The sequence below is a fragment of the Gobio gobio genome (genome assembly GCF_949357685.1).
Source record: "Gobio gobio genome assembly, chromosome: 9".
NCBI classification, from domain to species: Eukaryota; Metazoa; Chordata; class Actinopteri; order Cypriniformes; family Gobionidae; genus Gobio; species Gobio gobio.
This window is the reverse complement of record NC_137115.1, coordinates 2,845,342-2,872,131: the sequence shown is the minus strand read 5'-3', so window position 1 is coordinate 2,872,131 and position 26,790 is coordinate 2,845,342. Positions and strand designations below refer to the sequence as shown.

Below are 26,790 nucleotides of genomic sequence, written 5' to 3'. Positions count from 1 at the left end.
GTCATCATCTCATTATCACTGTGTAATTAAGTTTCTCTGTTTCGCTCTTCAGCTGTTGTGTGTTTCGTGCACGCTGTTACGCCTGATTTCCTTTTTGTTTATTAAACTGCAATACTGCATATTTTAAATCCTGCTTTCAGTCTTTAAACATTTTTTATAAATTAATTTAAGAACATATATATATATATATTTTTTTTACTTTGTTCTGTCTGTTCATTAGGGTTCTCCACTGTTCAAACAGCTCTGGTTCGGCACACTGGATGTCCTTTAAGGTCCCTTGTGTCTGCACCGTCCCGTCCCGCATGGCGATAATCTATAGGATCAATGTATTGGCACATTTTAAAAAGCTGGCCAACACATATCAACACAAAGTCAAATTAACACATATATACTGATGATATGTATGCATTGGATGCTCTTTTAATTGCTTTGAAAATATAATATATTCACTTATATTCAATAGTTTGACCCATTTTGACCCACACGTCATAGGCATGTGGTAAAAAGCTCCTCACCCAGTCTGCATGAGGTAAATACTGCAGTTTGTGAGTGACCAAGACAACGGTCCTCTTCTCCTGTCGGAGGAACTTGAGAATCCCTTCATGCATGAGATGATCACTGAGGTGAATGTCGAGAGCTGAAAACGGGTCGTCCTGAAAGTGAAGATGACGGTGCTTATTTTAGGAGAAACACTGCCTGCGCTGAATGAGGCTTTCGAAAGTGTGCAGAATGTAAGATCTACTCACCAGGAAAACCACATTGGTCTGCTGATAAAGGGCTCGAGCCACGCTGATCCGCTGGCGCTGGCCTCCGGAGAGAATGATGCCCTGGACCAGGGGAATGCAGACTAGTTCAGACACACATAACAGAAGAGCAGTGTTTCTCTGAGTTTGTGTTAGACGTACCCTCTCTCCAATCACCGTCTGGTCTCCTTGTGGAAGTGTGCCGATGTCTGGCTGAAGCTGACAGACCTCGATCACCTCCTTATACCTGAGGAACAACAGCAAGATCACGCCGGACATTTCAACAAATCTTAAACAGTTCAAAACAGAACTGCCAATGAACCTTCAGACAAGTATTAGTATCATATTTGATACCATATGTATTGGTCATAACATGTCCTGTTAAAAAATACACCTTTTCCATAGACGCATTTATGGCATTTTTATTATTTTTGGTTTATAAAGGAACCTTTTAAGGTAGATAAAAAGGATAACACTACTCCACAAAAAAATATTTAGTGAAGTTGCAATTAAAACAAAGATTAGTGGAGTATGTTTTACAAGAAAATACTATTTTAGTGTTTCTACTTCAAATTTTCAAGTTTCATTCAGTGTTACTTGCTGTTTCTTGACATTTTGTGAAATTTACTTATTACAAATGTATAAATTCTTTTTAATTTACATATTTTTTTTCTCCTCAAGTAATGACAATGTATTTTTAGGTTTTAGTAATATATATATATATTTTATAATATTACTAAAACCTAAAAATCTATTTTCATTACTTGAAATAAAATACATATTAACTGAAATAAAATAAAATGTAACTTATTTTATTTAATCTAGTTGCCAATTTAAATTTAAGTTGAAGTCCTTAAATAACAAAAACTAAATTACAACTATATAGACAAAAATGTAAATGATTCAAAATAAAACATTTCAAATTGCAATGAAAACAGAAAATATAATGATAAAAATACCTAATATCAATAGTATATCAATGATATTAAAATAGCACTGCACAAAAGCAGAACTGCCCAGCGTGGAGCTTCAGGTCAGTAAACGGAGAACTGTAAGCGAGAGCTCAGCTACTCTTACATAAGCTCTAATTATTGTTTCCCCCTGACAGCACTGCCTTTGGGGAATCCCATTGAAATGCCACTGTTTTTTCCCGGTTGTTTCTCTGTAAGAGAACTCTGGCCTGAGAGTAAAACCAGCAGCGGGAGCCTTTGTGTTTGTGCAGTTTTCATCCGCACGCATCTCTCACATGACTGAACCGGCCGGAGTCCGGGACGTGATGGGACACATTAGGGAATCACAGGGCTGTGTGGGATCTGTGTGGATCTGGGATATACCTCTTCTCATTGGGCGCCATGTCAAACAGGATATTCTCCTCAATGGTGGCGTTTAAGAGCCATGGCCTCTGGGAAGCGTAGGCGACCGACCCTCTCTTCCTGCAAAACACAAGCACAGCCTGAAAACACGGAAAAACACGCCGGATCAGGACAATGCTATTCAAATAATGATTTAATTACGGGATTGAATGTCGTCCACTCATATAATGCGGTCTGTAAGACAAAAGAGAAATAATATGAACACATCTAATAAATAATTCAAATTAAAAACAAATATATATATTAATAAATCAAATCAATATTATACCTCACACTTTCTTCTGAATCAGTCTTAGGTAAACTGTGAGAAACGAAGCAGTATTAATATAATTGCAATCCAATATCTTAAAAAAAATGCAAAAATTAAACCCAAAATGATGCAAGATTTTAATGTGAATTATAAAGTGGATTTGGATGCACAGATTCTGATTGATCAATACAGTGTCACTTTGTTTTGTAATTGTTTATTATAGATATTACAGGTTTTTTCAGTTTTCATTTTAATTGTAGCTTCATTGTTTGTCATTTATTTTTATTTTTAAAATATGATTATTTAGATTTTATGGTAACACTTTACAATATTGCATTAGTTCATTCCTCAACGTAAATTAACCAACAAAGAGCAATACATCGTTTATAGTCATTTATGAATATTCTTTTTAACATTAGCTAATACAAATACAACTGTTCCTTCATGTTAACAGTTAACTAATGAACAAATGAAAGCGTTACTGATTTTATTCATTTTCATTTTAGTTTCCATTAGTTAATGCATTAACTGATATTAACTAACAATGAGCAATACATTCATTACAGTAGTTTATTCATATTTGTGCATATTAATTCATAAAAATACAGCTGTTCATTGTTAGATCATGTCAGCTCAGGTCTACTTAAATTAATATTAAAAGATACAACTTTTGATCATTTTAATCATGTATTAGTAAATGTTGAGATTAACATTAGCTGAGATTAATAAATGCTGTAGAAATATTGTTCATTGTTACGTCAAGATACTATTTCTAAATTTTCATTTAGTTTAATTTAATTTATAGTTACTTTTATTGTAGCTTGATTTCAGTTCAAGTAAATGTTTTTTTTTAGTTTTAATGAACAATAATAGCCCTGATAGACATTTCCTAATGTTGTACAAAAAGCCTTTAACGAAGCATTAAAGCAAACACACACCAGAGAAAAAGAAGAATATACCGGCGCTCTCACTTCAGTGCAATTGTGCTGTAATACGTCGACTACATTCACAATATAGCATCTCTAATGCCGCATAAATGCTGGTTTCACCTGGTCCATGAGATGCTCCCAGAAATCTTCTGCATCTCTCCCAGCGCGGCCAGTAGAAGAGAGGATTTCCCACATCCCACCTGGCCTACGATCATCGTCAGCTGCCCTGAGACATGTGGAGAGAGAGGAAACACAGTCACTCTTCACTCTCAAAAATAAGAGAACAAAATTGTACCTTTTAAGGTATAAGTGGGGTGGGACCCTTAAGGGGACATTTCTGTCCATGTAAGTCAGGGATAGGCAAGTTCAATCCTAGAAATCTGATGTCCTGCAGAGTTTAGCTCCAACCCTACTAAACCACCACAGTATAAAACTCATGGCTCCCAGCATGCATTGCAGCATTAATGTCACCATTTTTGAGATTCATATGCGGATTCCTGATATATCTGTGTGCGTCTGAACTTTTCTCCCCCTAGAATGTATTTAAATTCTGAATTTCTGATCTGTGGGAAGAAAGTATTGTTGAATTTTATTTATTAACGTTTTTAGTCAGTAATGAGTTTAGTCAAACATTTTTCTTCATGATACTTTTTGTTTATGGCTTGTTTTGATTTGAACAGATTATGTGCTTTGTTTACACTGGAAAAACCACAAACTCACATAAAAGCCAAGAGTCAAACTGGCCAACTAAAGGAAACCCTGATCTCCATAATGGTGACCAATAAAACATTTCCAATAAAACATCAACATCTAAACCTCTGCTAATTCTCAATAAGAGCTTCTGTAGACGTCTTTCAGGGTTGAGCCAAACTCTGCAGGACAGCGGCTCTCTAGGACCGAACTTCTGCTCTCAGTGAGGAAAACAATGGTATAATTGTATCCTAAGGACCAATCGTGTACCTTTAAAGGTACAGTTATACATTTTGTTCCATCATTGTACCTCCACTGTACCTCCTTTCTGAGAGTGTTCCCATTAGACGTGTGTGTGCGACACTACAGCGACAGTCAGACAGAAACTCACCAAAGGGAACCTTTATGTCAATATTGGTTAGAGTCGGGCATCCCTGCGTCCATGTGAAGTAGCCGTTTATAATCTATGTGTGTGAAACAGAAACACAATAACGTTCTTGTTAACGCAAATGTTTGATTCCCTGGTGGATTATCAAAACATCAACAGTATCTGGCAAAGAAACCATCAATGTTACTGACGTTCAATCAAATATGTATGATGTGAATCTAACCTTTAAACACGCTTGGTCCTCCTCGGCGGCTGATACTGTCAGTTTCTGGTCTTGCTGCTCAAAGTTCCTGTTCACGTCCTGTTTGGATTTACTCTTACGATTCACTAGTTTGGCCTGAAGCTGTAGTGCATACTGAGAAAAGAGAGCAAAACACTTCAGTCATGCATCACAGAAAGGGGTCATTCACAGTAAGGGCTGGAGTATGGGGAAAACCATTTGTGATTTTTTTCTGGGGGAAAAAATTTGAATGCTGTGAAAAATGTGAGCTTTAAAATGCAATTTTAAAAAATCTGATTTCCTCTGCTTGTTTATAGGTCTGAAAAAGTTGCAAAAAAAGTGTGATTATATCCACTATATTGCCAAAAGTGTTGTGACGCCTGCCTTTACATGCACATTAACTTTGATGCCATCCCATTCTTAATCCGTAGGGTTTGATATGGATCGCCCACCCTTTTATTTTTATTTGATTGTTTAGTTAACAGGGACAATGCACATTAATAAAACATTTCTGTAAATGCACCAGAATTAGCCTAAAGGCTATTTTTCATCTTTGCAGCTCTAACAGCTCCAGCTCCTCTGGGAAGGCTTTCCACAAGGTTTAGGAGTGTGTTTATGGGGATTCTTCTAGAAGCGCATTTGTGAGGTCAGGCGCTGATGCTGGACGAGAAGGCCTGGCTCTCAGTCTCCGCTCTAATTCATCCCAAAGCTGTTCTATCGGGTTGAGGTCAGGACTCAAGTTCCTCCACCAAACTCCCTCATCCATGTCTTTATGGAGCGGCGCTTTGTGCACTGGTCAGTCATGCTGGGACAGGAAGGGGCCGTCCCCAAACTGTTCCCACAAAATTGGGAGCATGACATTTTCCAAAATGTCTTGGTGAAGTATTAAGAGTTCCTTTCACTGGAACTAACCCCTAAGGAGCCAAGCCCAACCCCTGAAAAACAACCCCACCACATAAATTGGACAGTTGAAGACTGGAAAAATGTTGCCTGGTCTGATGAGTCTGGATTTCTGTTGAGACATTCAGATGGTAGAGTCAGAATTTGGCGTAAACAGAATGAGAACATGGATCCATCATGCCTTGTTACCACTGTGCAGGCTGGTGGTGGTGGTGTAATGGTGTGGGGGATGTTTTCTTGGCACACTTTAGGCCCCTTAGTGCCAATTGGGCATGGTTTAAATGCCACGGCCTACCTGAGCATTGTTTCTGCCCATGTCCATCCCTTTATGAGCACCATGTCCCCATCCTCTGATGGCTACTTCCAGCAGGATAATGCACCGTCACAAAGCTCCAATCATTTCAAATTGGTTTCTTGAACATGAAAATGAGTTCACTGAACTAAAATGGCCGCCACAGTCACCAGATCTCAACCCAATAGAGCATCTTTGGGATGTGGTGGAACGATAGCTTCGTGCCCTGGATGTGCATCCCACAAATCTCCATCAACTGCAAGATGCTCTCCTATCAATATGGGCCAACATTTCTAAAGAATGCTTTCAGCACCTTGTTGAACCAATGCCACGTAGAATTAAGGCAGTTCTGAAGGCGAAAGGGGGTCAAACACAGTATTAGTGTGTGTTCCTAATAATCCTTTAGGTGAGTGTATATATTTATTCAATTAAATCACAGCCAGATTGCAATTTATCCTTCCTTTAAATGTATGCTTTTGTGTTCACAGGTCGAGAGCGACATGAGGATGAACTCACGACAGACTTAATGTTGCCATTGCTGTTCGCTGGAGTTTGGGCGATGGGATCCTGATCAGTTTCAATCTCTGTACTGCCAAGAAATTCACTCAGTTTCTGCACACTGAGAAGAGATAAAAAAGAGGCATTTTTGGGGTTAAATGTGTATCCAAAAAGAAAAGATGACAGGAGGCATTGGCTATTGAAGTGGCAGACACATGAGGATGACGGTCGGCTGTCCATCACCTGACGAGAGCCTTCACCGTGGAGTGCAGAACGCTGGAGAGCAGGAAGAGGGGCGTCACCAGGATGTGGAAGAGCGACAGGGAGCCGAAGGCCACAGCGGGAGACAGGTCGAAGTCTGTGGCACTGTGAACGTGCACGTGCACCGCAAAGATCTGTCAAGAAAACACATGCAAGAAACGCAAAAATACTGTTGTCCCACCGTCAATAAACCAGCATTACTGAATGACCTGAGCTGTGAGAGAGCGTTACAGAAGAGAGAGTGAACTCACAGTGAGAACTGCAGCGATCGGGATGGCGGCATTCATGAAGACTGAAGGGAAAAATGACAAGAAGTTGCATTATATTCAAAAATATATTTATCATTTTATAAATGGAAATATCTAAAAGATTTGATTTAAAGGTCCTGTTCTTCGTGATCCCATTTTTCAAACTTTAGTTTACATATATAAATATCGATACAGTGTTTTTGAGAATCGATACAGTATCGCCAAACATAATATTGCGATATTCACATGTATCGATATTTTCTTACACCCCTATACGAGAGAGGTGGTTCTTTGTTGTAATTTATATTTTTAATTGATATAATTTATCTTTTATTATTTAACGTATCAATAATACAATTAATGAATTATATTAATATATTCAAATTAATTTTAAGTTATCTCGCGGTCCACCCGGAGGATCACTGCGGCCCCCTAGTGGGCCACAGGTTGGGAACCACTGGCTTAAAGCTACACTGTGTAACTTTTTTTGTTTATTCTTAGCTAAAAACACTTAGTTCTTTCAAAAATATATGTGCTCATTAATGTATATTTACTTCTTTCAAGTAATAAAGTATTCTCGTAAGTTTATAATATGCCATTGAAAATACATACGGGTGAGGGTTCGAATGCGGGTCGCCATGTTGCCCCTCCATCTTGAAAGTACATTAGCCAAAGAGGGACATACCCGTAAATTCAAGCTTCGCCTTTCGCGTTTTAACACTCGATGGCACCGTGTCGAATGTGGACGAGGTCGAACTGGAAGCCATATTAATCTTGGACTAAATCGGCCACCGTAGGAGTTAAAACGAAATCGGAATTGAGAGGAAGATATTAATAGAGAAATATTGAGAGAAAATATTCACTGGATGGTCATATACCTTTTCACCACTAGATGGGGGAAAATATCACACAGTGTAGCTTTCTTCGTGATCCCATTTTTCAAACTTTAGTTAGTGTGTAATGTTGCTGTTAGAGCATAAATAATACCTGTAAAATTATAAAGCTCAAAGTTCAATGCCAAGCGAGATATTTTATTTAACAGAAGTTCCCTTTCAAAGCCTACGGTTTGGACATCCATGTACTTCCTGCTTTAATGACGTCAGTAGACTTTGTTGACTAATCTCCGCCCACAAGAATATGCAAAAAAGGGGGCGCGGTCTTGTTGCTCTCCCACGTGGAGAAGAGGAAGTGTTGCGTTCGGTTGCGTTTGTAGTGTGTTTGTCGCCATGTCGTCGAGACGCTGTTATTTTCATCCCGGAGTCAAATCACCTTTCTTTGGCCAGGGACGCTGTACTTTGAGCACATGCATCTCCCCGTTATGGTAAGAGGCGTGACCTTTCCGGGCAACGAATCACAACACGGGAACCGCTGGCCCAATCAGAACTCGTTACGTGTTTCTGAAGGAGGGACTTCATAGAATAAGGAAATCATCGAGGCGTTTTTAGGACAGTGAAAACAGTCATGTACAGATCAGTAAATTGTGTGAAAAATACTGTTTTTTTACACGCGAAACATGAACACATGTTATATTGCACACTGTAAACACAATCAAAGCTTCAAAAAAACAGGAAAAACGGGACCTTTAAATTTTTAGGCTTTTGGAATTTTATGATGCCCAATTTTATTTGTTTTATTTTATAATATATTTATTAATCTAAATTTGCATTTCACATCATAATATATGTCATATTTACTAATCAACGTTTGCATTTTACATCATAATATATTTAATAATCATGGTGTGATTTGTGACGGGCTCACTGGAGAGGGAGGTGTAGAGCGCAAACGTCCGGAGGTTGGTCAGCTCTTGTCTGCGAGTTTCCTCCACGCTGGACCTGAAGATGTGCTCCCATGCGTAGAGCTTCAGCAGCTTGATTCCCCTCAGCAGCTCGTTGGTTTTCTTCAGTCTCTGACTGGTGTATTCCTGCAACACACATCACATGCAACACGATGACATCCAGGCGTCCAGTCGGACTCTGCACAATCACTATAGTCAACTTTATTTATATAGCGTTTTTAACAATGCAGATTGTTTCAAAGCAGCTTTACAGTGGTAAACATGAAAATAATAGCCTAGAAATCTAGACGCACCATAGCGGCAGAACATTTATTTTGCCGCGAGTGTAGTCTAGCAACTCTCGGTAGACCTCAGAGCTGGAAAAAACAAACTTTGGTCAGGCCAATCACAGCGTGTGTAGAGTCGGTGGGCGGGCTTAAAGGGTTAGTTCACCCAAAAATGAAAATTCTGTCATTAATTACTTCCCCTCATGTCGTTCGACACCCGTCAGACCTCCGTTCATCTTCAGAACAGAAATGAAGATATTTTAGTGTAAATCTGATGGCTCTGAAAGGCCTCCATTGGCACAATGGCACAGTTCACTCTCAAGACCCTTAAAAGGTACTAAAGACGTTGTTACAAAGTCCATCTCACTACAGCGGCTCTACAATAACTTTATGAATCGGCGAGAATAGTTTTTGTGCACAAAAAAACCCTAAATAACGACTTATATAGTGATGATGATTTCAAAACACGGCATCATGAAGCTTCGAAGCGTTATGAATCAGTGAGTCGATTCATGATTCGGATCGCGTGTCAAACCGCCAAACTGCTGAAATTTTGCGATTCAAACAGCTGAATCGACTCACTGATTCATAACACTTCGAAGCTTCATGATGCCTTGTTTTGAAATCGTCATCACTATGTAAGTCGTTATTTAGGGTTTTTTTACGCACAAAAACTATTATCGCCGATTCATAAAGTTATTGTAGAGCCGCTGTAGTGAGATGGACTTTGTAACTTTAGTCTTTAGTGTCTTTTAAGGGTCTTGAGAGTGAACCGTGCCATTGTGCCAATGGAGGCCTTTCAGAGCATCAGATTTACACTAAAATATCTTCATTTGTGTCTGACGATGAACGGAGGTCTGACGGGTGTCCAACCACATGAGGGTAAGTAATTAATGACAGAGTTTTCATTTTTGGGTGAACTAACCCTTTAACATAAAGACGGAGCGGAGTTGCGGAGGTTCTGCGTGCTACAGGTAAACAAAGAAGCTGACGATCAGCGTCTTTCAAATCAGTTTTGGCCGCTACTCTCGAAGACTTGGAGTTAAGCTTTTCTTTGAGGAAAGAACAAAGAACGGCACTGAAGTCATTCGTAAGAAAGGAAGATGTATTCGGAGTTTAATCTATCAACTAACGTTAGCTCCGCCTCGGTTGGTTGTGGCGCTATCCAATTGCGTGCAGAGGGAATATGACAGACAACCGTTTATCCCGCCCCTCGGATTGAGCCCTGGCAATGGTGAGTTTCCAGACCCAACATCTTGATGTGGGTCTGGCTTGTCAGGCTAGGAAAATAATGCAGCATAATTGTATTCAGCCGTCTAGCCATTCTGGAGAAAACGGTGATATAATCCCCATCAACTGAACTGCTCACCAGAGTGCTCTTCTGCGCCCGCGAGAGTCGAGTGGCTACGAAATACTGCAGCGGTGCCAACACGGCGATGACGGTTGCGCCGATCAGAGCGCTCACTCCCAGCAGATAGTACAGCAGGAACACCCCGATGACAATCTACACATCACAATAACAGCAGAATTTACAATGCATGCATGTTTTCATTTAGGAGGCTGAATAATGTTTAAAGGGTTAGTTCACCCAAAAATGAAAATTCTGTCATTAATTCCTCACCCTCATGTCGTTCGACACCCGTCAAACCTCCGTTCATCTTCGGAACACAAATCGAGATATTTTAGTGTAAAGCTGATGCTGAGAAAGGCTTCAGATAGGCCTCCATTGGCATTCAGTACATTTACACTCACAAGACCCATAAAAGGCACTAAAAACGTCGTTACAAAGTCCATCTCACCACAGCTGCTCTACAATAACTTTACGAAGCGACGACAATAGTCATTTAAGCAAAAAAAATCAAAATAGCGCCTTTATCCAACTTGTTCTTGTCTTCCGTGTGTGTCTCCACGACGCATGCGCGAGAATATGACGCAGATCCGGCGTTCGGACACATGACCCAGAAGAGATTTGTTTACAAGCAGAGGAAGACGCGCGTATCTCAGCTGTTGAATTCTACACTGATCGTGCTTTAGGTCTCGGCGTAGTTCTCAATATGGGGTTAAAGTGAGCATTTCATGGATTCCCGAACGCCGGATCTGCGTCATATTCTCACGCATGCGTCGTGGAGACACACACAGAAGACAAGAACAAGTTGGATAAAGGCGTTATTTTGATTTTTTTTCGCGTAAAAAACTATTGTCGTCGCTTCATAAAATTATTGTAGAGCCACTGTGGTGAGATGGACTTTGTAACGACGTTTTTAGTGCCTTTTATGGGTCTTGGGAGTGTAAATGTACTGAATGCCAATGGAGGCCTATCTGAAGCCTTTCTCAGCATCAGCTTTACACTAAAATATCTTCATTTGTGTCTGAAGATGAACGGAGGTCTGACGGGTGTCCAACGACATGAGGGTGAGTAATTAATGACAATTTTCATTTTTGGGTGAACTAACCCTTTAACGAAACAATTCTTCATCTCCACCTGAACCGGCATGGCCCACAGGTTGGGACAGAGGAAGAAGAACCACATGAGGTGATTGGTGTCGCGGGCCACCAGACTGCAGATCTGGGCCGTGGTCATCTCACCCATAGACATGTTAGACGTGCACAGACGCATGATCTTATTGTAAATCTTAGTCTGTAGGAAAAAGAACAAAGATGTTTCCAAGTTACCAGGAAAATATTGCCAGTAATCTTCATCTATCCAATGATAAGTCACCATGAAATCAAAACGGGCAATTGTTGTTTTTAATGGAATATTGCAGTGTTTATTCTAAAGGATTTATTGGTGCACATCATTATTGTGTTAATAATCTTGAATAACTTCATCTCTTCTCTGATGACGAGGGCGGGGCCACCTGTCACTCACATGAGATCCACCAATAGCAAACCACAACCATCCAATCAACTCCCACATACACAATTAAGCCCCGCCCTACATTTGTTCTTGTTTGAGAAGCGTTCAGTTGGATATACGGCACAATAGAGAAGAAAAGACGAGTGTAACTTCACTTTCTTTCTGACTTTAAGAAGATTTGGGTGAATCTGTCCTCTTTTCTCTTCCAGCCGTGTGGAGAAATCTGAATATTGCAGTGTTTATTATAAATGATTTATCCTTATTGTGTTTATAATCTTGAATCAGAATAACTTCATCTCTTCTCTGATGACGAGGGCGGGGCCACCTGTCACTCACATGAGATCCACCAATAGCAAACCACAACCATCCAATCAACTCCCCACAGACACAATCAAGCCCCGCCCTACATTTGTTCTTGTTTGAGAAGCGTTCAGTCGGATATACGGCACAATAGAGAAGAAAAGACCAGCGCAACTTTATTGACTCCTTTAATCATACCTGAATGGCTCCTCTGAGTTTTATTCCGGTCTCAATGGCCACATAATAAGAGGCCTGGAGGAAGGTTCTCTGCAGCAGCAGGGCCAGAAACAGCAGCACAGCCAGAACATACGCATTCGCTAAGAACGCCTCAGACGAAATGAAGTGCACTCCAAGCAGCTTCACCTACAAAAGACAGTGAGAACACATTGAATATTGACCAATGGGTGAAGCTTGCAAAAACATGTCCAGTTCACATTTCACCCCATAATTCAATGATTTTTCATTAAAGAGTGTGAGTTCTTTAGTGTGTAACGTTGCAGTTCTTCTCTCTATCAGTGTCAGTGTTTCTGAACACCTGAAACGCCTCCATCTTGAGTTTTCTTCCAGGAACCAACACATCATAATATTCCTCATTATAATCATTCATACGCAGAATAAAGGGGCGGGGCCTGGTTGAGTTAGTTAGTTGTGTGTTGAAACTGCCAGTTATGGTAAGGGGCGGGGCATTTCCCAAACACCAATCACAACACACCGCTCCAGCCGACCAATCAGAGCATAGTGTGCTTTTCAGAAGGAGGGGCTTCATAGAGACAGAGCGTTACTGACAGACTGAGAAGAGAGGAGCCGCAACAATGGAGAAAATGAGGAAAAAATAATGTGATTTGATTGCAAAACTCCCATATTCATTAGCAAACAGTCATCTAATAGCCTGCAATATGCCTCAGCCATCTCAAAGCAATGCATCAAAGCATTCGTTGTGCTCTTGAAGTCACTTAAGTGTGTTCAAATTGAGCATGTAATGAGATAAACATTACATCATTCTCTCTGATTTTAAAAGCAGAAGATTATTTAGCAAGATTGTGTTTCGAAATATTATGCATAAAAAATACAAATAAATCACGTTTTCCATAAAGTATTTGCACATCAAGTGACAAACATTATGCAGCGGCACACATTCAGATTTGACAATTACTGAACAGAAACTCAAAGCAATTGTCCTGAGTGTGTGTCTGCACTCGGTGTTCAGGAACACATTCAAAGTGGCATCTGAGTAGAATTTAAAATGGTGGTTTCAGTGATACAGACGTCACATAACAGCGCCAGCTGTTGCACTGGAACTTACTTGTGCTATAATGCTTTTTTGTTGCTCTGTAAAAAAATACTGGATGGGGCAAACATATTATTCCTAATTCTTTTAACCCTTTAAGACCTAAGGGTATTTTTACAATTAATTTTCCGCCTGGTGTTATTTACTAAAAAAGCTTGTAAAACATCAACCCTGTTGAGCACAGACAATTGACACACCTCTTTTTTTTCAAGACAAGTTGCACTGTCAGTATATTTGTGTTGCATTGATGTCACCTGAATGTAAAATAAGTTATGGGACCATAAAGACAAATGAAAACATAAAACGGAAATTGAATCACTCAAATATTTATTGAAAACACACACAAATAAATAAAAGCTAAGCATATTTCCTCTGGAAAACAGTTTGTTCAAGTCTTTAGAGTCCTGGAACTCAGGAATAAACATGATAACTTATACAGAACCAAAACTATTTACATTTTTCCAAAAAAAGTCCAGGCGCTTTTGGCCTCTTTGGATTTTGGATATTTACTGGTGCCAAGCCTCAAAACAGTTCCTATCAGGAACTTCTCCTCAAACTTTCTCCTCAAACTTTCTCCACAAAACTACTAAAAACTGCAGCGCGTCTCTCTCTCTCTCTCTCTCTCTCTCTCTCTCTCTCTCTCTCTCTCTCTCTCTCTCTCTCTCTCTCTCTCTCTCTCTCTCTCTCTCTCTCTCTCTCTCTCTCTCTCTCTCTCTCTCTCTCTCTCTCTCTCTCTCCTCAACACTAGCCGTGCGTCTCTCTCTCTCCACAATAACAGAGCTGTGGTAATGCGTAATGACGCACACCAACGTGGATGACGGATCAGCCTGTCATTGGTCAAACCCTCATCCAAAATGGCAGCTAGCATCGCGCTAGCGGCAAAAATGACGGAAAATGTATAAATTATGGACATCAAGTGGATATATCTTGGATGTAAGCGTTTTGATTTATTGCTGAACAACTCCAAAAAGATGCACATGTTCCAGGCTGGATAGAAAACCTTCTGTAAAGGCTACAAAGACACCAAAGACACCCCCGTGATGGCTAGCTCGTTAGCTTTCTGCTGGAAAAAAACGGTAAGAAAATCGATAAAAGTTTCATGAAATAATATAGATATTTATCGGAGGTGCCGTGTGATGTCGTGGGCGATGGATGATTTTTTTATATACACTATATTGGCAAAAGTGTTGTGACGTCTGCCTTTACATGCACATCCCATTCTTCATCCGTAGGGTTTAATATGGATCGCTCACCCTTTGCAGCTCTAACAGCTTCAGCTCTTCTTTCCTCAAGGTTTAGGAGTGTGTTTATGGGGATTCTTCATTTGTGATGTTGGACGAGAAGGCCTGGCTCTCAGTCTCCGCTCTAATTCATCCCAAAGCTGTTCTATCGGGTTGAGGTCAGGACTCGAGTTCCTCCACCAAACTCCTCATCCATGTCTTTATGGAGACGCTTTGTGCACTGGTCAGTCATGCTGGGACAGGAAAGGGCCGTCCCCAAACTGGTCCCACAAAGTTGGGAGCATGAAATTGTCCAAAATGTCTTGCATTAAGAGTTCCTTTCACTGGAACTAACCCCTGAAAAACAACCCCACCCCATAATCCCCCCTCCACCAAACTTTACACTTGGCACAATGCAGTCAGGCAAGTCCCTCCTGGCGAACGCCAAACCCAGACTCGTCCATGGGATTGTCAGACAGAGAAGCGTGATTGGTCACTCAGAGAACACGTCTCCACTGCTCTAGAGTCCAGTGGCGGCACGCTTTTCCCCACTGCATCCCACGCTTTGCATTGCACTTGGTGATGTAAGGCTTGGATGAGCGGCTCGGCCATGGAAACCCATTCCATGAAGCTCTACACACTGTTCTTGAGCTCATCTGAAGGCCACAGAAGTTTGGAGGTCTGGAGCTCTTGACTCTGCAGAAAGTTGGCGACTTCTGTGACCCTCAGCATGCGCTGACCCCGCTCTGTGGCTGAGTTGCTGTTGTTCCCAATCGCTTCCACTTTGTTATAATCCCACTAACAGTTGAGCGTGGAATATTTAGTAGTGAGGAAGGATTTATTGCACAGGTGTCCACCGATCACTGAGCTCCTGAGAGCGGCCCATTCTCTCACTAATGTGTGTAGAAGCGAACACACACACACACACACACACACTCCTGAGAGCGGCCCATTCTCTCACTAATGTGTGTAGAAGCCTCTGCAGGCCTAGTGCTTGATTTACACACCTGTGGCCATGAAGGGATTGAACACCTGAACTCATCCCAATACTTTTAGCGATATAGTGTAACTCAGATTATGTTTGGCTGAAAGAAGAAAGTCATATACAGCTCGGATGGCTTGAGGGTGAGTAAATTATCGGATGATTTTTGGGTGAACTAACTCTTTAAGTGAGGTTTAACTGTCTAGATACCTGTTGGGGTCACTGTAAATACTTAATAATCTGCATTGGTACCGGAGGCAGCACGCTGTGATTGTCACTGCTGATGTGATGAACAATCCCGGAGATGCAGAGCGGCCCGGCGAAGCCCAGCAGGTCGGCCATGAAGCGGAAGGTGATGCTCAGAACCAGACGCCTGCCGAACGCCTGACGCAGGGAACGCCAGATCCACCTCGGGCCCTTCAGCGGGACGGGGCCGTCCTCCTGCACACACACACACACACACACACACACACACACACACACACACACACACACACACACACACACACACACACACACACACACACACACACACACACACACACACACACACACACACAGAGAGATCACAGGTGAGCCACTGAACCAGCGCTAAAGACTCAGAGATTCAGTGACTATATTTCATTTTAATCATCTCTAAACTCGTAATTTAGTAACTGATGAACAGATTATGTCAATTCCCAAACACATTGTCTACCATGTCCTACATAAGCGGCTTAATCTGAAGAGTTTCTGAAGTCCCTTCTATTTTTTCAGGACAAAAGGATAAAAGCAATTCTGCTGTATTAGGGACGTTCGCAGTCGGGTCATCCCAGTCTACAAAACAACAACACAGGAAGGATTCGCCAAAAAGCAGTTTGCAGATCTCTGAATTCGGCAGAGAAAGAGATCCTACCATTTAAATTTATGTAATGGCTTACACGCAGCTCTTCCCTGAAATCCAGATTATACATCACTGGCCTTTCATCAACCATCTGCACATGTAGTATGAGTGATATCATAAATATTATGTCTAAGGAATGGCAAGATTGGTAACACTTTATATGAAGCCTGTGTTTATAATGCATTAATAAAAAGGGTACAAAAAAACTTAGAATATGTCTTATCACCTGATAAATATTCATACCAACCGTTACAATACTTTATAATATTTTATAAAACCATTATAAAACCTATTTGTGGTTAGAACTTTTAATAGTACAATGCATTATAACACCAGATGAAGCCTGCCTTTATAATGCATCCTAAGGGTATTATAATGCATCATAAGGATATTATAATGCATCATAAGGATATTATAATGCATCATAAGGCTATTATAATACATCATAATGATATTATAATGCATCATAAGGGTATTATAATGCATCATAAGGGAATTATAATGCATCATAAGGATATAATAATGCATCATAAGGATATAATAATGCATCATAAGGATATAATAGGATATAATAATGCATCATAAGGGTATTATAATGCAGCATAAGGATATTATAATGCATCATAAGGGAATTATAATGCATCATAAGGATATTATAATGCATCATAAGGGATTTATAATGCATCATAAGGATATAATAAAGCATCATAAGGATATTATAATGCATCATAAGGGTATTATAATGCATCATAAGGATATAAGGGTATTATAATGCATCATAAGGGTATTACAATGCATCATAAGGTTATTGTAATGCATCATAAGCACTTTTTTTTGTGTGTTTTTTTTTGTGGATTAATCGCACAAACTGTCAAAAAAAGATGTAAATTATGTTTCTTTGTGTTAAAATGTTCACTTGCCCAAAATAAATAAATAAATAAATAATAAAAATAAAAATAAGGGTATTATAATGCAGCATAAGGATATTATAATGCATCATAAGGGTATTACAACGCATCATAAGGGTATTGTAATGCATCATACGGGTATTATAATGCATCATAAGGATATTACAACGCATCATAAGGGTATTGTAATGCATCATACGGGTATTATAATGCATCATAAGGGTATTACAATGCATCATAAGGGTATTATAATGCATCATAAGGGTATTACAATGCATCATAAGGGTATTATAATGCATCATAATGCCTTATAAACAACCTTATAATGTGTTTTATCATCTTATGAATGATCGTAACAACTGTGATAATACTTGCTGCATTGTACTCCTATAAGTTATAACCACAAACAGGTAAGTATTATAATGTACACTGATCAGGCAAAACATTATGACCGATTATGATTATGATTATGAAGTGAATATCACTGATGATCTCTTCATCTCCTGTTAGTGGGTGGGATATATTAGTCAGCAAGTGAACATTTTGTCCTCAGAGTTGATGTGTTAGAAGCAGGAAAAATGGGCAAGCGTAAGGATTTGAGCGAGTTTGTCAAGGGCCAGATTGTGACGACTAGAGGACTGGGTCAGAGCATCTCCAAAACTGCAGCTCTTATAGGTACTTTACTAACTACAAGTTTTGTCATGTAATTTGGAATCAGTAATTGAAAACAATTTAGCACTGGCTAAATCATAATAATCATAATGTCTCAAAAGAATAAAGTGAAAAGTGAAGGAAATGAATGCACCATCTGCGCGTCGAAGGCCTTGCGGAGCCGCTGGTAGTTGGTAAGCGCTCTCATGGAGATGGGCAGCTTGCCGATGGTTTTCAGGTCGATGGGCCGTTTGTGAGCAGAGGTGATGAAGGTGTTCATCCACCAGTACGTGCTCTTGGACAGCAGGTTGACGAAAGGCTGCAGGAACCGAACGCCCAGGTCTTGAAGGTCATCAGGCGGCTTGACCTCCGTGGGAAACGGAAACCACATGTAGCGCTGAAACCCAACCGAGAACACAGTCATTAGTGAAGCATGAACGCCTTTATGTGCATTTCCACCTCAAAACCATCAACAATAATTCAGACTACTGCTGATACTGTTTTGGAAAGCTTAATGGTGGAACATTAATGCAGGGATTTACTCCTATTTAGACGCAGTGAGGGCATTGATGGGGTCCGGCTCAAATTTGCCGTTCTAATTCATCCTAAATGGGCTCAATAGGGCTTGGGTTTCTGCAGACCACTCACGTTCTTCCAACACTCACTAGATCAATTGAAAAATGGGAAGGCCAAAGAATCACATGCTGAAACAGAAAACTATGGGCGCACGTTTCAGCCACAGAATGCAAAATAAAAAAGGCGAGTTTATATCACACAATTTTGACTTAATGTCACGCAATTCTGACTTTATATCTCTAAAAAATCTGAACTGCGAGATGTAAACTCACAAGTGTGAAATAAAAAGTCGCAATTTTCTTTTAAAATGTTCATTCTGTGGCGGAAACAACCTTCCACTGAAAACAGCTCTTCCCAAATGTTTCTCTAGAATGTCTCTGTCTTTCACAGCATTAATCTTTGTATAATAACTTTACTAGCATAACTATTTCCATTTGGCCATGGAGTGTACTTCAATCCCACAAAATCAACATTTTCAAGTATATACTATCATATAAGACCATAAGTATATTTTCAACCGTTTTAGCTCTTTGAAACATTGGGTTTTTAAGAAATCCCTTGTGATAAAGATGTGCACTCAAATGTGTTGTCTACACTTGTAGTGTACTTCAAATCTTAAAACACTTTCATACTGCAAAAAATGCTTTTCTTACTTAGTATTTTTGTCTTGTTTCTGGTCCAAACCTCAAAAAATTCTCAAAACAAGAAGCATTTACTAGCCAAATAAAAATTATTGTCTTGTTTTGGGGGGAAATAACTCAAAATTAAGTGAGTTTTTGCTTATTTTAAGCAAAATAATCTGCCAATGGGGTAAACAAAATAATCTTAATTCAAACAGAAAACAAGATTATTTTGCTTACCCCATTGGTAGATTATTTTGCTTAAAATAAGCAAAAACTCACTTAATTTTGAGTTATTTCCCCCAAAACAAGACAAAAACTTTTGCTTGTCTAGTAAATCCTTCTTAATGTAAGATTTTTTAGATATTTGGACTGAAAACAAGACAAAAATACTAAGTAAGAAAAGCATTTTTTGCAGTTCATGAAAGTTTCCTAACACACTTAAGTACACTTTTAAAAAGTGCACTTTGTAATAATTAAAAGTTGTACTTTAAAGTGCATTTTAAATAATTTTTTTATAATCTTTTGTCATGATTTAAGCATACTAAAGCACAAGCACTTGATTATTAATTATTAATAGTCTTGATTATTATATTGGTTAATATATTTTAAATGTATACAATTGCAACAAAATACAATTCAAATACACAATAAGTATATTTTAGTTCAGCATTAACCATATTTCAAAGACAATATAAATAATTATGAAATGACATATAAAGATGTACTGAAGTCCTACATTTTAAATGCAACTAATTGCATTTAATGTTCATTTTAAACTAGAATATATTTTCATTTAATTGTAATAACATGCAACTAACCATCTGACATCATTACATTCAGTTCACACTTAAAAACATATATTTAAAGTAATTTATTTCCATTATAAGTACTCTTTTTAAAATATGCTGTTTTTTTTTTTTACAACTGGTTAAAGGAGAAAAACTATTAGCTCTCTTAGTAAGACTCGACCCTTGTTTTGCACAATAGTTTGCATGTCTAGATACTTTGTTTCCAAATTGTTCAAACTCCAAAATAACATTCATTTAAGATTATTTATAATATTTCTGGACAAACTGTCATTTGACACTACTTGAATTGAATTATTAGTATGCAGCCTAGCTGTTTTTTCCCCATCTGGTAATTGTCCAAAACTTGTTTATAATAAATGTAATAATGTGAGGCCAAACATGGTACGATTACGGGATTATCCCCAGTGATGAGTTATGCACATTCATTTTTAAGCAGTCATAAGTGGACCTGGATTGAGCCAAGAAGCAACAGAACACAACCGTCCGATAAACAGCTTAGCAAAGCAAGTGGAAAGTGAGGGATTTGCTCAGGGAACCAAACAGCAGTCAGATGTTTATTGTGCGCTGCGGGGCCATTTGATTCAGCTGTAAACTACAGCCAGTGCAGGTTCTCAGCATTTTAATCTCACATGGAGCCGCAGCAGTGCTGTTATGTAATAGACAGAGGGGATCATGCCGTACCTAAAGCAACAATGTCCTCATGGCTAAATTTGTTGTCTGACATGGAGGTGAATGGTTACACAGAATTATCTCAAACAAGCTACAAGTAATTTTCCAGGAAATTAATTTCACACACACACACACACACGAGGGTGAGGGCACGCCTGAGAGGGCACTTCCAGAGTCTCGTCCCGTCGTGGCCGCCATCCCAGAGTACCAGAGCCTCGTCCCGTCATGCCCGTGTCCCATAGTCTCGTCCCATCATGGCCACCGTTCCAGAGCCTCGTCCCATCATGGCCACCGTTCCAGAGCCTCGTCCCGTCATGGTCGCCGTCCCAGAGTCCCAGAGCCTTGTCCATCCCCTGCCCAGAGTCCCGTGATGGCTCCAGCCCCTGTCCAGAGTCCCGTGATGGCTCCAGCCCCTGTCCTGAGTCCCGTGATGGCTCCAGCCCCTGTCCTGAGTCCCATGATGGCTCCAGCCCCTGTCCAGAGTCCCATGATGGCTTCAGCCCCTGTCCAGAGTCCCATGATGGCTTCAGCCCCTGTCTAGAGTCCCGTGATGGCTCCAGCCCCTGTCCAGAGTCCCGTGATGGCTCCAGCCCCTATCCAGAGTCCTGTGATGGCTCCAGCCCCTGTCCAGAGTCCCGTGATGGCTCCAGCCCCTATCCAGAGTCCTGTGATGGCTCCAGCCCCTGTCCAGAGTCCCATGATGGCTCCAGCCCCTATCCAGAGTCCTGTGATGGCTCCAGCCCCTGTCCAGAGTCCCGTGATGGCTCCAGCCCCTGTCCAGAGTCCCGTGATGGCTCCAGCCCCTGTCCAGAGTCCCGTGATGGCTCCAGCCCCTATCCAGAGTCCTGTGATGGCTCCAGCCCCTGTCCAGAGTCCCATGATGGCTCCAGCCCCTATCCAGAGTCCTGTGATGGCTCCAGCCCCTGTCCAGAGTCCCGTGATGGCTTCAGCCCCTATCCAGAGTCCTGTGATGGCTCCAGCCCCTGTCCAGAGTCCCGTGATGGCTCCAGCCCCTGTCCAGAGTCCCGCGATGGATTCAGCCCCTGTCCAGAGTCCCGTGATGGCTCCAGCCCCTGTCCAGAGTCCTGTGATGGCTTCAGCCCCTTTCCAGAGTCCCGTGATGGCTCCAGCCCCTATCCAGAGTCCCGTGATGGCTCCAGCCCCTGTCCAGAGTCCCGTGATGGCTCCAGCCTCTGTCCAGAATCCCGTGATAGCTCCATCCCCTGTCCAGAGTCCTGTGATGGCTCCTTCCCTTGTCCAGAGTCCCGTGATGGCTCCAGCCCCTGTCCAGAGTCCCGTGATGGCTCCAGCCCCTATCCAGAGTCCTGTGATGGCTCCAGCCCCTGTCCAGAGTCCCATGATGGCTCCAGCCCCTATCCAGAGTCCTGTGATGGCTCCAGCCCCTGTCCAGAGTCCCATGATGGCTCCAGCCCCTATCCAGAGTCCTGTGATGGCTCCAGCCCCTGTCCAGAGTCCCGTGATGGCTCCAGCCCCTGTCCAGAGTCCCGTGATGGCTCCAGCCCCTGTCCAGAGTCCCGTGATGGCTCCAGCCCCCATCCAGAGTCCTGTGATGGCTCCAGCCCCTGTCCAGAGTCCCATGATGGCTCCAGCCCCTATCCAGAGTCCTGTGATGGCTCCTTCCCCTGTCCAGAGTCCCGTGATGGCTTCAGCCCCTATCCAGAGTCCTGTGATGGCTCCAGCCCCTGTCCAGAGTCCCGTGATGGCTCCAGCCCCTGTCCAGAGTCCCGCGATGGATTCAGCCCCTGTCCAGAGTCCCGTGATGGCTCCAGCCCCTGTCCAGAGTCCTGTGATGGCTTCAGCCCCTTTCCAGAGTCCCGTGATGGCTCCAGCCCCTATCCAGAGTCCCGTGATGGCTCCAGCCCCTGTCCAGAGTCCCGTGATGGCTCCAGCCTCTGTCCAGAATCCCGTGATGGCTCCAGCCTCTGTCCAGAGTCCTGTGATGGCTCCTTCCCTTGTCCAGAGTCTCGTGATGGCTCCAGCCCCTGTCCAGAGTCCCGTGATGGCTCCAGCCCCTATCCAGAGTCCTGTGATGGCTCCAGCCCCTGTCCAGAGTCCCATGATGGCTCCAGCCCCTATCCAGAGTCCTGTGATGGCTCCAGCCCCTGTCCAGAGTCCCGTGATGGCTCCAGCCCCTGTCCAGAGTCCCGTGATGGCTCCAGCCCCTGTCCAGAGTCCCGTGATGGCTCCAGCCCCTATCCAGAGTCCTGTGATGGCTCCAGCCCCTGTCCAGAGTCCCGTGATGGCTCCAGCCCCTGTCCAGAGTCCCATGATGGCTCCAGCCCCTGTCCAGAGTCCTGTGATGGCTCCAGCCCCTGTCCAGAGTCCCGTGATGGCTTCAGCCCCTATCCAGAGTCCTGTGATGGCTCCAGCCCCTGTCCAGAGTCCCGTGATGGCTCCAGCCCCAGTCCAGAGTCCCGCGATGGATTCAGCCCCTGTCCAGAGTCCCGTGATGGCTTCAGCCCCTGTCCAGAGTCCTGTGATGGCTTCAGCCCCTGTCCAGAATCCCGTGATAGCTCCATCCCCTGTCCAGAGTCCTGTGATGGCTCCTTCCCTTGTCCAGAGTCCCGTGATGGCTCCAGCCTCTGTCCAGAGTCCCGTGATAGCTCCATCCCCTGTCCAGAGTCCCGTGATGGCTTCAGCCCCTGTCCAGAGTCCCGTGATGGCTCCAGCCTCTGTCCAGAGTCCCGTGATAGCTCCATCCCCTGTCCAGAGTCCTGTGATGGCTCCATCCCCTGTCCAGAGTCCTGTGATGGCTCCATCCCCTGTCCAGAGTCCTGTGATGGCTCCATCCCCTGTCCAGAGTCCTGTGATGGCTCCATCCCCTGTCCAGAATCCCGTGATAGCTCCATCCCCTGTCCAGAGTCCTGTGATGGCTCCATCCCCTGTCCAGAGTCCTGTGATGGCTCCATCCCCTGTCCAGAGTCCTGTGATGACTCCATCCCCTGTCCAGAGTCCTGTGATGGCTCCAGCCCCTGTCCAGAGTCCTGTGATGGCTCCATCCCCTGTCCAGAGTCCTCTGATGACTCCATCCCCTGTCCAGAGTCCTGTGATGGCTCCATCGCCTGTCCAGAGTCCTGTGATGGCTCCATCCCCTGTCCAGAGTCCTGTGATGGCTCCATCCCCTGTCCAGAGTCCTGTGATGGCTCCATCCCCTGTCCAGAGTCCCGTGATAGCTCCATCCCCTGTCCAGAGTCCTGTGATGGCTCCATCCCCTGTCCAGAGTCCTGTGATGGCTCCATCCCCTGTCCAGAGTCCTGTGATGGCTCCATCCCCTGTCCAGAGTCCTGTGATGGCTCCAGCCCCTGTCCAGAGTCCTGTGATGGCTCCAGCCCCTGTCCAGAGTCCTGTGATGGCTCCATCCTCCTGTTATGGCTCCAGCCCCTGTCCAGAGTCCTGTGATTGCTCCATCCCCTGTCCATAGTCCTGTGATGGCTCCAGCCCCTGTCCAGAGTCCTGTGATGGCTTCAGCCGCTGTCCAGAGTCCCGTGATGGCTCCAGCCCCTATCCAGAGTCCCGTGATGGCTTCAGCCCCTGTCCAGAGTCCCGTGATGGCTTCAGCCCCTGTCCAGAGTCCCGTGATGGCTCCAGCCTCTGTCCAGAATCCCGTGATAGCTCCATCCCCTGTCCAGAGTCCTGTGATGGCTCCTTCCCTTGTCCAGAGTCCCGTGATGGCTCCAGCCTCTGTCCAGAGTCCCGTGATAGCTCCATCCCCTGTCCAGAGTCCCGTGATGGCTTCAGCCCCTGTCCAGAGTCCCGTGATGGCTCCAGCCTCTGTCCAGAGTCCCGTGATAGCTCCATCCCCTGTCCAGAGTCCTGTGATGGCTCCATCCCCTGTCCAGAGTCCTGTGATGGCTCCATCCCCTGTCCAGAGTCCTGTGATGGCTCCATCCCCTGTCCAGAGTCCTGTGATGGCTCCAGCCCCTGTCCAGAGTCCTGTGATGGCTCCATCCCCTGTCCAGAATCCCGTGATAGCTCCATCCCCTGTCCAGAGTCCTGTGATGGCTCCATCCCCTGTCCAGAGTCCTGTGATGGCTCCATCCCCTGTCCAGAGTCCTGTGATGACTCCATCCCCTGTCCAGAGTCCTGTGATGGCTCCATCCCCTGTCCAGAGTCCTGTGATGGCTCCATCCCCTGTCCAGAGTCCTGTGATGGCTCCATACCCTGTCCAGAGTCCTGTGATGGCTCCATCCTCCTGTTATGGCTCCAGCCCCTGTCCAGAGTCCTGTGATGGCTCCATCCCCTGTCCATAGTCCTGTGATGGCTCCAGCCCCTGTCCAGAGTCCTGTGATGGCTCCAGCCCTTGTCCAGAGTCCTGTGATGGCTCCATCCCCTGTCCAGAGTCCTGTGATGGCTCCAGCCCCTGTCCAGAGTCCTGTGATGGCTCCATCCCCTGTCCAGAGTCCTTTTTTGGCTCCAGCCCCTGTCCAGAGTCCTGTGATGGCTCCAGCCCCTGTCCAGAGTCCCGTGATGGCTGCAGCCCCTGTCCAGCCTCCAGGGTGCCCACCCTCCAACCCCAGTTGACTGTTTGTGGTGCAGGACGTATTACTCTCCCTTTCATTAGAGTCTTTACTCTCACTTTCTTTACTCTGACATTTACTCCCCCAGTTTGTGTTTGGACTTTCAGTTTGTTTTTCTGTTTTCCTGTCCGGGTTTTCTTGGCAGTCTTCTTGTGTGTTTATTAGTTCAGTTATCCTCAGTTCCCCACCAGTTTGTCTCCTTGGCTACAGATTTGATTATAGTCCTTAGTTCAGGTGTGTCTAGTTAATTAGTCTCTTTAGCTCCTCTGTTTTCTGCTGTTTGTTCCTTTTTCCTCCTGGTCTAGTATTATTTTATGTTAATGTGCATGTGCTTGTGTTTCTCCTTGTATTTTCTCAAGATCTTTATGTTTGTTACCAGATTAAAGGATTATCTATGCATCTCCTTCGTCATGCACTTTTCTACACACCATGACAAATATATAATATAATTCTGCCATAAAAAATGATATATATATATTTAATTATAATCATTGTGCAATTCATTTTTAATTGTAATTTTTTTGTGCATGGTACATTTGAAGTCAACAGCATTTAAAAGCGTAGACAGACAGTTCCATTAAACAACTCTGTCTTCATTAATCCGCTCTCTGTGTTGCAGATATTCACCCCTCTAATCCCTGACCCTCACTTACCCGGCGCAGGATCACGTTGACCTCGACTCCCAGCAGCAGGCCGTACAGAAGCGCCAGCAGGCCGGTGATGCAGAAACGCAGCTGCCTCAGGCCAATGCCGTGATCGTCATACTTCACAAACTTGATGGTTTTGGTGATGAAGGCCAAAGTCCAATAGATCAGCAGTGCTGGATAGGAAGAGACATATTCCCATTCAGAATAAGAGGCTTCTTTCTGTTCACTGCCGCTATTTTGACAACATTCAGAGTTTATCTGAGGGATAATAATAACTGCACTGATCTGAATCTGAAATGGTGCTGTCGGGTCTGGTTATACCTATAAGCAGCTTGGGGAAGTTGGAGGTCTCTATGTTGTGGTAATAAACGATGGAAGTGATGGCAGCCAGAATCCCGAGCCCTGCTGGCATGTAGAGGTGAAGATGACGGGACTGATTAAACCTGGTGAAGGATTTCATTGAGTTAGTAAACACTGCAGCAGACACACACTCATCACAGGAGGAACGGCCAGTGTTATTGTCTATTAGTCTGTCTATCTATATTAAAAGAAGTCCAAGGCTGCATTTATTTGATCAAAAGTACAGTAAAAACATTTAAAAATTATTACAATTTAGAATATCTGTTTTCTATGTGAATATATAGTAACGTGTAATTTATTCCTGTGATCAAAGCTGAATTTATCATCATTACTCCAGTCTGCAGTGTCACATGACCCTTCACTGATCATTCTCATATGAGGATCTGATGATCAACACACATTTAGGATTATTATCAATATTGAAAACATTAATATTTCTGTCTAAACCGTGATTTTTTACCATTTTATTTTTCAGGACTCTTTGATGTATGGAAAGTTCAAAAGAACAACGTTTATTTAAATACATTTGGTAACATTATAAATGTCTTTACTCTCACTTTTGTGTATGTGTGTGTGTGTTTGTGTGTGTGTGTGTGTGTATGTGAGTGTGTGTGTGTATGAGT

General features: G+C 43.0%; 1 protein-coding gene across 2 annotated transcripts in view; it reads right to left on the bottom strand.

Annotated features, from left to right (window-relative positions):
• Nucleotides 1-26,790, bottom strand: part of abcc8b (ATP-binding cassette, sub-family C (CFTR/MRP), member 8b) — a 76,364-nt gene that overhangs the window by 42,207 nt on the left and 7,367 nt on the right. For both annotated transcript variants that reach the window (XM_079825339.1, XM_079825338.1), the window contains exons 4-24: nucleotides 26,129-26,250; nucleotides 25,814-25,980; nucleotides 18,100-18,342; nucleotides 15,756-15,944; nucleotides 12,212-12,376; nucleotides 11,339-11,494; nucleotides 10,226-10,360; nucleotides 8,554-8,716; nucleotides 6,796-6,836; nucleotides 6,527-6,678; nucleotides 6,302-6,404; nucleotides 4,597-4,728; nucleotides 4,377-4,449; nucleotides 3,416-3,521; nucleotides 2,385-2,417; nucleotides 2,258-2,290; nucleotides 2,078-2,176; nucleotides 906-990; nucleotides 747-827; nucleotides 516-653; nucleotides 200-313 (exon numbers count right to left, since the gene is read on the bottom strand). In XM_079825339.1, the coding sequence (XP_079681465.1) occupies nucleotides 200-313; nucleotides 516-653; nucleotides 747-827; nucleotides 906-990; nucleotides 2,078-2,176; nucleotides 2,258-2,290; nucleotides 2,385-2,417; nucleotides 3,416-3,521; nucleotides 4,377-4,449; nucleotides 4,597-4,728; nucleotides 6,302-6,404; nucleotides 6,527-6,678; nucleotides 6,796-6,836; nucleotides 8,554-8,716; nucleotides 10,226-10,360; nucleotides 11,339-11,494; nucleotides 12,212-12,376; nucleotides 15,756-15,944; nucleotides 18,100-18,342; nucleotides 25,814-25,980; nucleotides 26,129-26,250 (2,530 nt within the window). The remainder of the gene's footprint in view (nucleotides 1-199; nucleotides 314-515; nucleotides 654-746; nucleotides 828-905; nucleotides 991-2,077; nucleotides 2,177-2,257; nucleotides 2,291-2,384; nucleotides 2,418-3,415; nucleotides 3,522-4,376; nucleotides 4,450-4,596; nucleotides 4,729-6,301; nucleotides 6,405-6,526; nucleotides 6,679-6,795; nucleotides 6,837-8,553; nucleotides 8,717-10,225; nucleotides 10,361-11,338; nucleotides 11,495-12,211; nucleotides 12,377-15,755; nucleotides 15,945-18,099; nucleotides 18,343-25,813; nucleotides 25,981-26,128; nucleotides 26,251-26,790) is intronic.